Below are 15526 nucleotides of genomic sequence, written 5' to 3'. Positions count from 1 at the left end.
ATGAGAAGTAGAAGGGCGGCATGTTCGGTATGACTTTTAAAACCACCATAGGGGCTCATGTTTAGTCCACAATTCGAAATGTCATGAGCACCCCTGACCCACGATTGAAGCCGGAGCGTGAAGAATCTCCGAGGTCACTAGTTCAAGATCAGGAGGGTCCTGGTGACTTTTGGGATTAATCCTGATCCTATGTTCGGAGGACATGAAGTCTCTCCCCGAGGATGGGTATCCGGCTCGCAGGGCTTGGAAATCCGAACATAGCTGGTTCTTAACTTAGGAGAAGAAGCATTATTGGCTCGTTCCTCAACGACCGCTACCAGATGGGTGATCAGTGGGGTTTTGATCTCCCTCTGATCGGGTTTAAGCCCAAGCCGATCATAGTCTATTGCGACCCCTAGGGCGGCGATGCGATCTAGCAGTTCGTTCAAGGATGAGACATCTCCCAGGTCCATCTTTTCGGAGTGTTCAAGGCCTATGCGGAGATGATGTTTGGCGGTTGTGGGGGCCGCCATTGGCTTAACGGCCGAGCGAGCGCCCATGGTAAAACCGTCGAGCTGGAGGACCTGTCTTGGAGTTAGGGTCCTTCCAGAAGTAATGTCATCATTAATGACAAGGCGAGCCATCGATCCTTATATCGACAACACAAAGGAACTCTCGATGAAAGCACCAATGTCGGTGTCAAAACCGGACGATCTCGGGTAGGGGGTCCCGAACTATGCGTCTGAGGATCGAAGGTAACAGGGGACATGGGGAACACGATGTTTACCCAGGTTCGGGCCCTCTTAATGGAGGTAAAACCCTACGTCCTGCTTGATTGTATTTGATGAGTATAGGGGTTACAAGAGTTGATCTACCTCGAGATCGAAGTGGCTAAACCCTAGATGTCTAGCCTGTATGAATTCTGATAGCCTCTACAGACTAAACCCTCCAGTTTATATACACACAGGAGGGGCCTAGGGTTGTACAGAGTCGGTTCGAGGAAGAACGAAATTACATATCCGGACACCGATCTTGCTATCCATGCATAAGAGAGTCCTACCCAGACACGGGGGAAAGCCTTCTGCTTTGTATCTTCACGGCCCATCAGTCCGACCCACATCCAGTAGTCTGGACACCCGAGGACCCCCTAATCCAGGACTCCCTCATCGTGCAAGATCAAGAATTTTTGTGGAGGTTGGCGAGAAACTCAATTCTGACAAAAGATGTCCGAGCCCATAGAAACATGTCAGAAATTAGTGTTTGCCCTATATGTAAGGCAGCTAAGCACAACTGGAGGCCCGCCTTAATTGATTGTATTATGTCTAAGTGCATTTGGTCACTGCTTGATGATGGCCTAGTTGATGTCATGTTATCATGCAGATGTCTGGATGCTAGGATCTGGCTCTTGCAAATGAAAGATTCAATGAAGGAAATTGAGTTCATTACTCTACTGGTTATGCTCTGCTCAGTGTGGTGGGTACGAAGGAAGGCTATTCACGAACATATCTTTTAGTCCCCGATGGCCACTATAACTTCTATTCGGAATTTTTTAATCACATGTCCCTGATTCCGAAGAAGGCAAAAGTGGAACCTACAGTGACGAACAGGGGGAAGAGAAAGTGGACACCACCTACATTGGGCTATCGCAAGCTCCATGTAGATGCAGCAGTTCATCTGTGCGATGCAAAGGAAGCACCGACAACTATTTGTTGCGACCATGAAGGGAGATTCATGGATTTGGTAATGCAAGATATGGCATGGAGGTTTCTTAACGATTATCATCTTGGTGCAAGTTTAATGTATTCTCCCACTTAGAGGCTAAACAATCCATGATCAGTGAGGCCAACCCTAAACTAATTTGTTAAGATCATCCTCGAGAAAATAAAACTAACACACTTGCCTGTTTAAGCACTCGGTGCTGACTCATAGACTTTGACTCAAGACTCCACATTCTTTGTTAGTGCTAACCACCTTTACTAAACCATCATACATCAGCTTAACTAAATATTATAAATACATCAAAAAACTGCACGTATACATCAACTATCTTCATGAGGGGCAAAAACGTCTTTTCATGTCTCACTTGATGATGTTAGTGGGCAAAACAAAGGGTGTCAAATAAGGAACAAATGAAGATGTAGTGTCGTAAAGGGAAGAATAATATTTTTCGGGTCAAATAGGGAAGCAAATTTAAAAAAGGACCAAATAAGGAATTCTCTCTTAATAAATACTCCATCCATTCGTTTGTGTAAAGTGTATTATTTTTAACACGATAACCAAGGCCAGAATTATAGACATGTTAAGACAAAATTACCCTTGGCAAGTAAATTAGTTAGTCGAGGAAAGTATGAGATACATGCAATCGACAGAGAGATATTTTTCTTCTTTTGCTACAAGGAGAGATACAGACAATCAGGAGAGAAATATTTTCCTTTTTTCTAAAGGCTAACCAGGAAATTATGAAGACTTAGAAGAAATGCACCTTATATTTTGAAATTTTATCAAAAAACAAATACACCTTATATAAAGGAATGGAGGGAGTCTTATATAAAGGAATGGAGGTAGTAAGAGACAATGCATCTAAAAAAACTCCCTCCCTCAAAGAAAAAACTCGCTGTTCTAAAAAAACAAAAGAAATAAAACTCGATGTTCTTGCTCTCGGTCGGCTGTACTGCTGCTGCTCCTTGCGCTCTCCGCCCTCTACGGTCTTCCAAATCGCCCCGCCGCCGCGGCCTCCTTGCTGCCTGCGTCCGCTTCCCAGCTCCGTCTCCTACTCGTCTTCCCCGCTCCCACCTCCGAGCTGCCCTCGGGGATGGAGGAGCCGCCGCCGCAGTACAAGTTCGGGCCGTACAAGATCGACGCGAGGGAGGTCTTCCACGCCACGCCCCTCTCCTACGCCATGGTCAACCTCCGCCCCCTCCTCCCTGGTAGTCTCGACGCCTTCTTCTCACCTTCCCCTTGCCTGGCCTCTAGGGTTTTGTTTGCTGTAACTATTTAATGCCAGTCTGCCGCTCCCGATTTAGCATCACGCATATCTCGATGAATCGCACGTGAGCATGTGACACATGCTTAGAAAAATTAGCCCGCCCTTGCGAATGCGGCTAATGACACATTTTAAGATTTTTTGTGTAGACCAGATGATAGATGAGAAATTCACTCTTCAGAGTTCAGACCACCATGTAAATAACTTTAACACACTGGATCGTCTTAGATTTTTTTTTTTAGAAAAGGAGGATGACCCCGGCCTCTGCATCTGGGAGATGCATACGGCCATTTTATTGATTATTCTCAGGACCTTACAAAGTATTACAACAATGAGTCTGAATCCACCATCTTGGCAACACATGCCGCTACTTCTATCCAAAATGATGAAGGGGTGCTAGCTGGATCGTCTTAGATAGATTAGATCCCAATTTCGTTTATTTCGGGGAGTTATGCCCAGCTTCGAGAATGGAGATCTTCTGCAGTTATTTAGCATCAACGTTAACCTGGGAAAAACAAGTAGTGGCACGGGGTTTCATTCTGTATTTTTGGGCACATGGATCCCCTTTTTCGAAGCCTAAACATTTGACTAAGTACTCTGCAGTCAAGCTTTTTTCTTTGCTTAAGAGGATGCTATGCATCCCTCTCACGGTGCCTTGTTTTGTTTTATCGGCACAGGGTTCCTAGTCCTCAATCTCAGGATCCTGCAATGCATGCTTTCCTTTATAGTTCTTAGTTACCCATTCGTGCCTTCCTATGTAGTTCTTACCGTTTAAGTTATCTGTTTGGACAATTGCAAATCCATTCCATTCAATCACATTTGACTCTTACGTACAAGTCACCATGTTCATGAATGGTGGATTTGTTTCTGTTACCATTTTGTACAACAGCTATTTGTAATTTTAGATTTGTATCTTTTGTACTTCTGGCTGCTATTTTGTATTTATCTATGTCAATCTTACTCTGCAGGTCATATCCTTTGATTTGGCAAAGACATTTCTGAGATTTAGAGTTATGAGAGTGCTAATGAGGACATGCCTGGATGGGGTCTCCTGGTTTTGTCATACTATCGATTACTTTGATTCACTTGCTTGTTTATGCCTGCTAAATCTCATGGATACAGTCCAAACACTTCTAACAAAAAAGGATGACTGATTTTTGTTATTAATTGGAGAATATATTGCTGCATATTTTCATAGTCTTTTGCATTGATATATAAATAAAATCGAGATATCAAGGATGTCGATACTAGAATCTGGTTTCATGTATGTGAGTGGTTTATAAAAAACGGTTGAAACATCCGTCATTAATTCTTTAAAAGTAGTAATATTAAATGTCATGTCATCCCAACCAATTGATCTTCATCTTCTTATGAAAATATAATCGAGTTGTATGCAGCAGTTAGTTCCAGGTATATAACTTTTACTTGAGGTAATACCCCATTGTTTTTTTGGTCCTGCCGTTCAGCTGTTCACAACATTTATCATTTGGAGTTTAGCATCTATTACGCTTTAAAGTTTCATATGACGAGAACACATGTTTTATCGTATATACCATTTTACCTTGACAATACACACATGTCCTCGTGTGCCCCAAATGCGAGGTGAAACGATTTGCTGATCTAAGTTCTGATGAGACTAGTGATTTGTGGGTAACTGCAAAAGAAGTTGGTGCAAAGCTCGAGCAGTACCACAAAGCTTCTTCCATCACATTCGCAATTCAGGTAAAGTCTATATCTATGTGGTGAATAGCTCAGCGTCCAAATTTTATGTAGTTTGCTTCTACTCCATCCGTTCACAAATATAAGACGTTTTGATAGTTCAATTTGAACTACCAAAACGTCTTATATTTAGGAACAGAGGTAGTACAATTTAAAGGGGTTCACCTTATTGATTTTCCTGTTGTGGTACACAACAAAATAGAATGTGTTAGCTGTGGAACAAGTTACATTTGATTACTGTGGTTTTGCCTTTGGTTACTTTGTTCACCTTTGCCTTACAAAGTCACAATAATCAATGGCGGAAGGAGCAGCTGCTGAATTATAGCTATTTGTACTTATCAGGATGGTCCTCAGGCTGGCCAAACAGTTGCCCATGTCCACATCCACGTCATCCCCAGGAAGAAAGGAGATTTTGAGAAAAACGATGAAATATATGATGCGGTAAAATGACCTTGGTGTTCCGTTGATATTATCTGATCCAGTTTTCTTTTCTGGTTGATTCTGACATAAGGCTTGTCATTTTGCCTTGTAACAGATTGACGTGAAAGAGAAGGAAATGAAGGAGAAGCTTGACCTGGACGTTGAAAGAAAAGATAGAAGCATGGAAGAAATGGCTCATGAGGCCACCGAGTACCGCGCCCTTTTCTCCTAGCCAGATAAATGTATTTCTGATGAACTCTCTAATTTTCATCCGTTGCCACTCTTGCCTAAAATAAGCCTTGTGACTGCTTGTCCTTGATTGCGCGGTGTGGTTCTTATTCTCCACGGACCTGGTAGCGTCCAGTCCAAATCTGATGTGGAGGTATCGCTTCGTCGTAAGAATATATCGCACATCTGATGTAGTGGTGTCGGGGGATCACTTGTTTGTCGTAAGAATATATCGCACTGGCCATTCTCCCTTGCGTGCCAATCGAATTTATTTCCCCAATGATTTTCGTTTTGGAGAATAAAGGGAAGGAAAAGATTTGATTTTTGATTGGAAAAAGCAGAGGGAGGCTTGAGTGCTAGCCAGAGCTTACTGGCATTTGATTGATGGAGATTTGGTGCATATTTCGTCGTGCCACTTGGCATCAAATGACCATGCACGATTGCACAATTATTGACGGGTGACTCATATATGCCCGTATAGGCACATGAGTGCAGTCATAGTCAGTGCAACTTTTTTTTTTGGGTGCGTGCAAGAGTCAGTGCTTTGGAAAGTGAAGGTTAGGTACTGGTACCTGTCTCTCTATCTTGCGATGCTTTGCAACGAGTCAACAACGAAATTTTTGTTCGGCAGAGAAGGGGGCAAAATGAGTCAAATGCAACAGCTGCCAACTCTCTAGAGACGAGCAAAATTATTTCGACAGTACCCAAAAGAATTGACATCAGTAATACAAGGAAATAAAAAACAAATCTTGAGCTATATCTGCAGTGCCATTTGGTAGGCATATAACCTTTTTTCCAAATTGAAGTAAAAGTAATAGCGTGTCGAAAACAGCTAGCAGGTTGATGAGGACGATCGTTGGCTGAACGGTGACGAGGCTGATCGGTGTCCCTAGGTGGCGGTGCAGTTGTTGCCGGCGCCGGCGCCGCAGCCGCATGTGCGGGGGGAGAAGGCGCAGACGCCGAAGGGCTTGCCGGGGACGTTGCAGTCGATGGCGTAGCAGCACCGCGTGTCCACGCATGAGCTGCTCGCGCCGCCGCTCCCTGCCGCCGCGCAGCACCGGCACCCCATGCACAGCTGGAACGGCTCGTAACTTCCTCCGCCCGGCGCCTCGTCCCCGGCGGCGGCTACCGTCGCGGCCGGGAGCGCCACCGATCGGTACACCACGGCGCGAACCGGCACGTATCCCGCCGGCGCCGGCGATGGACGCGACGTCGCACCTCTGCCGGCTTGGATGGAAGTGAGGACCAGGAAGAGTATGAGAGAGTTGGACGGCGCGTGGTGCGCCATGCCTGCCTGGGCTTGGGGAGGATGCAAATAGGGAAGGAGAGGAAAATAAGCAAAGCTGCACCCTTTTTGGAGCTAGCAAAGTGACAATTGGGTTTGGCAGGGACTGGACAGCAACTCCACATGTACTAGTATAACGGAGATCATTTCGGGTGTGTTATATATACGACATGTTGTCAATAAAACCATGGACGAAGAGTCAAACACCGAGAGAAGCTATTTCCCCCCCCAAACATTTGAAGTTCTGTCTAACTCTTTTTAAGTTTGGCCAACTCTATGGAAAAATCTATATAAAATTCTACATTATATCAAAATATATTTTATAAAATTTGGTGTCGTAGATGTTAATATATTTTAATATAAGCTTAATGAAAACATAATGAAGTTTCGTTTAGGACAAACCTAGAACTTCGATTAATTTTTAACAGAAGGAGCCTCCCCAAAAAAATTGGCATTGAAGTTGTCTTTTCTTTTAAGCCGCGTTTCTTGGGGCTCCGATTAAAAAGGTAGAAGAGAGTTGACCGGTTTATTTGCGAAAACCTAGACAAAAATTGTTACAACACACCCACAAGAAATGGCATATCGGTCCACTTGGCTACTCACAAGACCAACATACACTGTCAAGGAAAGGACACTATTGAAGTTGCCTGCAATGTCATCGTCATCACTTCTCCCTAAGCAAGTGACTCCGACTTTATCGTGGACAACCTATCAAGACCCCTTCAAATAAACATCACATGAAATCTGTCGGCCTATGCCAAACAACCAACCAAAAGTGCAGAGGACTAAGCAACTCCCAATTTTGCCGACAAGCTTCCCAGGATAAAGTTGCAATTCTTGCATTGACCTAGTCCAACAGACCAAACGAAGAGCATCGCCAACCAAACCAACCTTCATTGGTCATTCTTGCCATAGTGACATCAGCACACAACTTCGACTTCTTCGCCTCACATCGAGAAACAGCAGACACACCCAAGAAGCCCCTTGAAACAACGACATTGGGAGGACACGCGGCGATCCTACTTTGCTCACAATCGTCGTTGTCGCCACACGGATCTCCTCAGCCGGCCAACACCAAATACGAAGCCTACAAGGAGGGAAACGGCGCCAAAGGCGTCACGTTCGTCCGATCCAGGAATCATGATCCGAGGTTTCCCTCGAAGCATAGAGGAGGGAAGGCCACCCAAACACCACCAAAAGCCGGCCAGACCAACCAGAAGAGGCCTTGCTACCAACATTCGCCGAAGAGGCCTTGCTACCAGCCCGCAGGGCTTCGCCTGACTGCTTCCTCCGGCAACGGTGAGGGAGGGAGGGTGGAGATGAGGGGTTGGCAGCGGTGCTTTAGGTTTCCGACTCAGGGACACTGCCCTAGCAAGCAGAGATCAAGGTGTCCTTCTCATCATTGTAGCATGAGGATGTGTAGCCTAAACAACTGCACAATCTGAAGAAACAGAAAATTTATGAAGCCATTCCATACTAATTCCTTCCCTGGAAAGAAAGTTTCACTTCATAAGGTAAAGTTGACCTCCATTTCAGCATATCAACATAAGAGCTCAGCAGTTCATTTCTAGGGCTAAACCCTGCTGGTTTTCGGCAAGGGCTCACTCTGTCTTATCACCACCACATAAGACCACAGTGAGAAAACTAGAGGGCCTTACAAGCAGCAGCAGCACGCGGATCAGATTTACAAATCGGAAAACCATGCAAAAAAAAGAAAATACGCACGACACAAGTGCACATACACACCCACGAAACGCGCAATCCACGACTTGCAAATTTACAACTGAACCTATTTCCTTCTCCTCCAGGCAACATGAACGAAGGAGGCTCGGCTCTCACCGCACCCTGCACGCCGGGACGGCAGCCGGGGCGCATTTCGGGTTTGGGATGGCCCTGTAGTGGACATTGTTCCCCGTTAGCCTACGGTGAATCCTGTAGTCAGGGACATGGATGGACTGAAAGCTTGCATCGCTGCCCTGCAACTGCAGTGGCTCAAGGGTCTCCACCACGTCGCTCATCAGCGGCCTCGCCTTGGGGTTCTGGCTCAGGCAGTAGTATGCCAGGCTGCAAGCCTTGTGAGCCGCTCTGACTGAGTACTGCCCCTCGAGCCTCGGATCAATGATCTGCAGAAGCCTCCTCTTGTCATTCAGCTTGGGGCAGGCCCAGTCGACCAGGCTGTGCTCCCTGCTGGACCGTGACTTGTCGATGGACTTGCGCCCTGTGAGCAGCTCCAGAAGGACGACGCCAAAGCTGTAGACATCGCTTCTAGCAGTCAAGTGGCCTGCTCATATTAGGCAGATACATGCGAACAATTCACCGTCAGATTCTGCTAATGATACTCCTATATCGAGCAAATGATGTGTGGTTTCAGCTCATGCAGTAGAAATGGTACTTCTGTGACTGGACAAAATGGAATCGGTGTCTTCTAAGAAAATTAGTTACTCCAAAGGAAATTTACAAAATGAGGACAGTACCAGTCATCACATATTCAGGGGCAGCATAACCATATGTTCCCATCACTCTCGTCGATACATGGGTCTCATCACCTTCTGGTCCAGCTTTTGCCAAGCCAAAGTCAGACAGCTTGGCAGTATAATCCTGTGTCAATTCAAATCAAAGATAAATGTCATTATGTGAATCATATAATTATTCCCGATGGTTATGCGTAGAACTGAAAACAAACAAGGCATGGGCAAGTAATCACTCAACAGAGTCTAGCAGAATGTTCGAGGTCTTGAAATCTCTGTAGATAACAGGCCTTTCAGCATTGTGGAGGCAAGCCAACCCTTTGGCAGCTCCCAAAGCTATAGACATCCTAGTAGCCCAGGGTAAAGGGGATGCTGTCTCTGATAGAGAACAAGAAAAAAACGAAGATATATGGTCAGCAAAATTTCTTTCCTAACCAATACAAGTTTACTCCAACGCATAAGTACAAATACAGTTGATTAGTATAGTGCATATGCCTTAACTAATCAATATATGCATATAGTTTCAGTTATAAATGCACCAAAATAATGCAAACTTCCACCGTAACATGCAGAAGGGATGCATAACAACGGGTGGGGCAAAAATATGATGATGCTTGTATCTCATAATGATAATATTTACAGGTCTTAGATTTAGGCCGCGTTCGGCACTCCACCGCTCCTTCAAATCCAAGAATCTACGGAGCAGCTGTTAGCTCGCTCCAGGGATTATAACTCCAGCTCCGTCCGCTCCAGGAGCAGAGCGGAGCGGAGCGGAGGGCCACCGAACGCGCCCTTAGACTCCAATTGGGAACCAGAAAGACTGCCAAGTGCCAACCAATTGGCTTACCACCCACAACCAAGCAAACCAGAATGTTTAAGTGAAGACTTGTTCAAGTTGCTAAACTATGAGGAAGTCAGAAAAGTTGGGATGATTAACATGTCAGTTTTAACAATATTGTATATATCTCCTAAGTACAGTTTCCAACAATAGTACATTCAAATAGAAGACCAAATTGTACTCAGTTCAAAAACAGAAGATATTCAATTCAAAACAGGCCAAAATTCTACTGCTGATTGCAGCAGTAGCAATTACATGTCGAAATCACCATTTACTGGATAATCTCTGGGGTGAAAATTTTAAGCCCTACAAAGTTTAGGTTGAAATGAAATTTTGCCTGAATTAATCCCGCTACTAATCATTTGCAAAATAGTACGAAGTTGATAGAAGATGCCAACGGCACCTACTTTAGATCCCGGCAGAAAGAACGAGGTGTTGCACCGACAATGCTTAGTTGAAAAGCACATCAATTTTATTGAGCATTTTATGATCAGCTTAAGGTTTTCTTATCAGTGGAGATGGCATTTGAGAAAAGGGAGGCGACAAAATGAGTAAACATATTGTGCGAGAGAAGTTGCTAACAGTACGGGAAGTATTACTTCGAAATAAATGATTTTCTAGACTTCCTCGAAACATGAACTCGTAGACAAGCAGCCGGTGATCATCTTCACAGCAATATCCAATCAACTTAACTAGATTTGGATGCCTTAGCTGCCCCAGGAAATTAACCTCAGTCTGACCACGAAACAGAGAATGAGTTAACAACAGAACATATTGACAACTCATTAGCAAAATGAGAGCTTCAGCAAAGTAATGACTTAACAGGGTAATGACAGTATGCAAAAATAATAATTCCGAAACAAGTTTAATAGCATTATCTAGCAGTCATTCACATTAATATACGAAGTTAAGTCTCATTGATTGGTGATATTGCTTGTCTCAGCACACCAAGTACATAATTATGTCAATTACACGAGATAGATACTAATGACCTTTACCATCTTATCAACTTTCCACATTTTGATCATGATGGATACCCAGCATAAAGTGTTTTTACTACAATTTCAACTCACCAAGGGTTATTCAGATTAAGCAACCAAATTTTGCATATAGTCCTCAATGTGCGTTTTCATTGCAAAGATGCTTATTAGAAACATGAGCATGACTGCATGAACCACAGATGCATAGCATCTGCAGATTTCACAAGACTGCACGCATAAGTAGGATATATCAGATTCTGGTATAAGTACAAAATTTATGGATGTCCCTGCACACAATAAACACTATAGATCGTGGGAAATACTGAACAATTTGGTGACTCACAAGCCATTCTCTGTGTCCTTGATGTCCATCTTTGTTGAGCACCTTGACAGCAACAGGCAGCGATTTCAGGCCAACCCGGACATTCTCGTCTATATAACCCTTGTAAACAGTCCCAAAGCCTCCTTCACCAAGAACATAATCGGCACGAAAGCTCTTTGTGATTGTTTCAAGCTCAAACAATGTGAAGGCAATCACATTGTTGTATATAGAAATGTCCTTGGTATCTTCAATTTTGCCAGGCGTTGAAGGATCACTTATGTCTGAAAAGGTCCGGTTGTGCTTCCTATCTGCAAGAGCATTCTTGGCAGAATGTTGCAGCAAGTGCAGCTGCTGAACTGAAGACATGTCATAGCAACAACAAGAGTGAGAAAATAAAGACGGGTTTACAAGGTGTTATTATACATGTATGAAAAGAAAGTTAACAAGAAATTCTCATAGGCAGTATAAATTTTACACGAGCAAGGGGTAAACAGGTTAGGACCAGTGGACCAGATCTACTGCAAGGTTGCAGGCAATAAACCGAAAAACAATCTTCAAATTGCTCACACGATTCAAGTAGGTACTACTAGTACAAGAGATTATGTTAATTCAACTTGCAGGATCATGATTTTATTCTGCAGAAAACCGAAGAGAGTAAACACTGGGGTGGGGGCACCCCAACTGCAGATGGCAAGGAGATGTCCCTAATGAAGCCAATCAAGCAGAATTCATGATGCGAAAAACAAGGGGATAGGATAAGAGAAAGCACAGGAGGGGCAGCTCAACAAGCAAATGCATCAAAGAGGAAATCACAGGTCAGCGGTCTAGAAATATATCATCAGTACAGTAAAAGAAGAAACTTGAAGGAAGACCCAAGGAGAGATGAAGGCTTCCACCAATAAGGATGGAACTTGAGCAAATGCATACGCTAAGGCCAAATCTCTGCTGAAGAAGAAGAAGAAGAAAAAGAAAGACAAAAATGTAGAGCAGATAAAAATTCATCCGAGCAGCCCCTGGCAAAAAAAGTCGAACTAAATTCGCTACCAAAATCACCAATCCGAATAACCAAGAAGGAACTTCTGGCAAATTCCGCACCGACAAAGAGATCCCATGAACTTGCATGCAATTGGAACCCACCAGCCCGAGATCCCGGCAACTACCAGCCCCCAACCGCTCTAGAAAACAGAAATCTCCAACAAACAGAAAGGCAGCCGGCCAGGCAGAGGCCCGCACCTTGCGCGTGCGCGGCGACGACGGCATTCTCCTCCCGCGTGCCGCAGTTGCCCATCGCCTCCTCCTCGCCTCCTCGCCGGCGTCGTCTTCCTTGCGGTGTGGGTCGGTGCGCTGGTGGGAGAGGTAGCCCAGCCTCTCATTCTTGGCGGGGGCCGACAGCCGGCCTCATGCGGTCATGCCACCAGCGGATGCGCCTCCTAGTCCCCCCTCCTCCTCGAAGCAGTGAGCTGTGCGTGCGTGCGGCGTACGAGGAGAACAAGGTGCGAGGCAAAGCAGGCAAGCAAAGCCGGCAGCGCAACCGTGGGCGAGATGGAGACGGCGAGGAGCGAGTGAGGAAAGACTCTTCTTGTTGTTCTTGGCTTGGGTCGTCGTCTCATGAGCGAGTGAGATGCGTCGTGACTCGTGAGAAAGCGCGACGCCTCCTTAAAAAGTGCAGTAGTGCTCCCTTTCACTCTACAATGCCTTTGCCACAAAGAAACCCCAGTTCTAGATTATTTGATTCTTTGAATTTCCAACAAAAGATCACGACTTTCACCAAATTTACAGTCTTGAGGTAAATTTAACACCAACATTTTCAGTCCGTAGTTTTTCGATGATGTTATCTCACAAACGTCAGCTGAGAAGAGGGTGATAAACGAATGTATTTTGCTGACAGTCTTAATTGCGACACGAGATCAAACGGTGATAACAATAAAGAAGAAATTGTTATGTTGTTCTCAAGAAACTATCAATCTCATACAACCAAAATTGTTATCTAAGCGTTCGCAAATGCCACCCCCTTCTAGCGAAGGTTTACTAGCTAAAAGAGTCCCTAATTTTTCATATATTATCTCTACTGTACTGTATCATCTTCTCTTCGGAGAAATCCCAACACAACTCACAAGTAGCAGACGGGAGACGGGGTCATGGTTGGAGTTGTCGCGGCCAGGGACGACGGAGGCAAGCTGCTCTGCCGGTGGTCATTGGTTATTCGGGGAAGATCCTGAACAATGTCAGCCGGGAGACACAAGATGGTCATCCAACCATCCGGCGTAGATCGGACAGTAAAAAAAAGCGTGTGACCCCAATTTAGTTTTCAGTCAATTAACGTGTGACCAGGCTCGTACCTTAGTGTTGAACTCTTAGTGGGTATTTATTCAGATTAGAGATATGTGTCATTTTTAACTTTATGTGTTTTCTGCATCTTCAGCCACACCGCCTCCCTTCTCACCGGAGTTGCTTCAATAAGGAAAGCATACACCAGAAAAGAGCTATAGTCCTGACTCAAGAGTTCCCTGCCTCGAATGTGCCTACTCGATATGGACAACCACAACAATCGCAGTGCTATCGACAAGTCAACGGATGATGCTCACTCCTATGAAGGGCGGCCAGATAGGTTGTACCCTCATCTTACTTGTGTGCAACATTTATGGCTTTATTATTCATCTAAGCATGGAAAATAGATTATCACATGTAGCTGTACATTCATGCTGATCTCTTAAGAGTCTTACTTCAAATAAGAGACTTGTTCATGAATTAACATTGTTCCATAGTTACAATCCATCAACCAATGTTATCCCACGGGCTGGTGATTATACCACTTCTAGTATTATCTGTGTTGTTTTTCTTTAATACTTTTGTGTGTCATCTAGTTAATCTCAAGTACAAACAATACATATTCTGTAGCTATCATATGCGCTCTCTCTTTAGTTTTTGAAACCTGTTGCTGCTAGTTAAGTCCATTCCTACTATTTTAGTTGTCTCCTATAGATACTCAAGGCATAATCTCACTACTAGTTGTCTTCCATGCATGTCAGATATAATTGCACACACTGATATTGAATATCGGTACAAATCCACTAGAAGAACCTCGTGGAGCAATGTAACGACCAACAAATTCGACATCAATGATATCCAATATGATGGAACAGTTAAATGTAGTTCTTCGGAAGAGTTGCAGAAAGATGATGAATCCTATTCGCCCCACAAGGTCCTTGCTCTAACTTGGCATGTAATATGGGTAGCATCATGCATATAATGTCCTGCGGTGCATCTACTCTGTTGTAATGTCATATGCTTAGCCTCCTGATCATACGTGTAAATATGTCATGCCTTCCTGTTTTCAATACCTATTCCATTCATGGTAACATGTTTTCAGATTTAAGTACTATCATTGTACTATGTCGCAATGCCATTTGCTTAGTTTGGATATCATGCTTCTATATATCTTATACATTGTTATTCATCAGTATCTACTCCATCCATTTACCATAACATGTTTTTTTACATTGAAGTGTTGTTCTACTGGTCTGTTGCAATGCCATCTTAGTTTCCCCATTGTACACGCATATGTTGCCTTCCTGTTTTTCTGCACCTATTCCAGCTATCATAAAGTTTTACATTCAACTAGTGTTTCTTTTACTCTGTTCTCCTGTCCTATCGTTAGCTCTTACATCATACTCCCTCCGTCCAGATTACATGTCACAAAAATGGATGTACTAGAACTGAAATAAGCCTAGACACATCCATTTATTTTTGGATGGAGGGAATACATGTCAATATGTCATGCCTTTTCATTCTTCAGTACCTATTCCATCTCTTTGTCGTAGCATGTTTTATAATTGAAAGACCATTATTCTATATAAGACATGCAAGGGGAAGACGGCTATGTTAGAATCTGAAGGGTTACAAACAAAGTCTTTGCAAAAGATCCAAATGCCAGGAGATAGTAAACCAACTCCAGTGTTCATAGATACTGCTCTAGCACTGCCGTGGTTTTGTCACGCAGATGTCCTCGTGAAAGGACTTAGTCGTGGAGCCATCGCGACGGGTTAGCTTGAAGGGGTTAAAGCGGACAAGGGACGCGAGGAATTATACTGGTTCGGCCCCTTACGATGAAGGTAAAAGCCTACGTCCAGTTGTGATGGAATTGCTAGGGTTTCGATGACCAGGGAGCGAATCTGCTTTGCTTGGCTCTCGAGTTATTGTTTGTTGTCTGTCCCTAAACCGCCACTGGGTCATCCCTTTATATACACAGGTCGACGCCCGGCGGTTTACAGAATCCCGAGGCCGGTTCATAAACGTGCCCGGCT

The 15526-nt window shown here is 44.2% G+C and overlaps 3 protein-coding genes across 3 annotated transcripts; 1 reads left to right on the top strand and 2 right to left on the bottom strand.

Moving 5' to 3' along the window:
- The first annotated feature begins 2571 nt into the window (after positions 1-2571).
- LOC125551124 (bifunctional bis(5'-adenosyl)-triphosphatase/adenylylsulfatase FHIT-like) lies at positions 2572-5591 on the top strand. Its single transcript, XM_048714281.1, has 4 exons — positions 2572-2908; positions 4538-4684; positions 5024-5122; positions 5217-5591. Exons 1-4 carry the CDS (start codon positions 2792-2794, stop codon positions 5331-5333), a joined length of 480 nt encoding a protein of 159 aa, XP_048570238.1. The 5' UTR covers positions 2572-2791; the 3' UTR covers positions 5334-5591.
- A 412-nt stretch (positions 5592-6003) lies between these two features.
- Positions 6004-6758, bottom strand: LOC125551125. The gene has a single exon (XM_048714282.1). The coding sequence runs from the start codon at positions 6615-6617 to the stop codon at positions 6219-6221; it is 399 nt and encodes a 132-aa protein (XP_048570239.1). The 5' UTR covers positions 6618-6758; the 3' UTR covers positions 6004-6218.
- Positions 6759-8124: 1366 nt separating this feature from the next.
- Positions 8125-12865, bottom strand: LOC125551123 (probable serine/threonine-protein kinase PBL8). Its single transcript, XM_048714279.1, has 6 exons — positions 12456-12865; positions 11244-11578; positions 10520-10655; positions 9324-9460; positions 9089-9212; positions 8125-8895 (listed from the first exon to the last, which is right to left on the bottom strand). The coding sequence occupies exons 1-6, from the start codon at positions 12508-12510 to the stop codon at positions 8450-8452; spliced, it is 1233 nt and encodes a 410-aa protein (XP_048570236.1). The 5' UTR covers positions 12511-12865; the 3' UTR covers positions 8125-8449.
- Between the last annotated feature and the right edge of the window lie 2661 nt (positions 12866-15526).

The sequence above is a fragment of the Triticum urartu genome, chromosome 4, assembly GCF_003073215.2.
Source record: "Triticum urartu cultivar G1812 chromosome 4, Tu2.1, whole genome shotgun sequence".
Classification (NCBI taxonomy): Eukaryota; Viridiplantae; Streptophyta; class Magnoliopsida; order Poales; family Poaceae; genus Triticum; species Triticum urartu.
The sequence above is the reverse complement of the archived record's forward strand: the minus strand, read 5'-3'. Positions and strand labels throughout refer to the sequence as shown.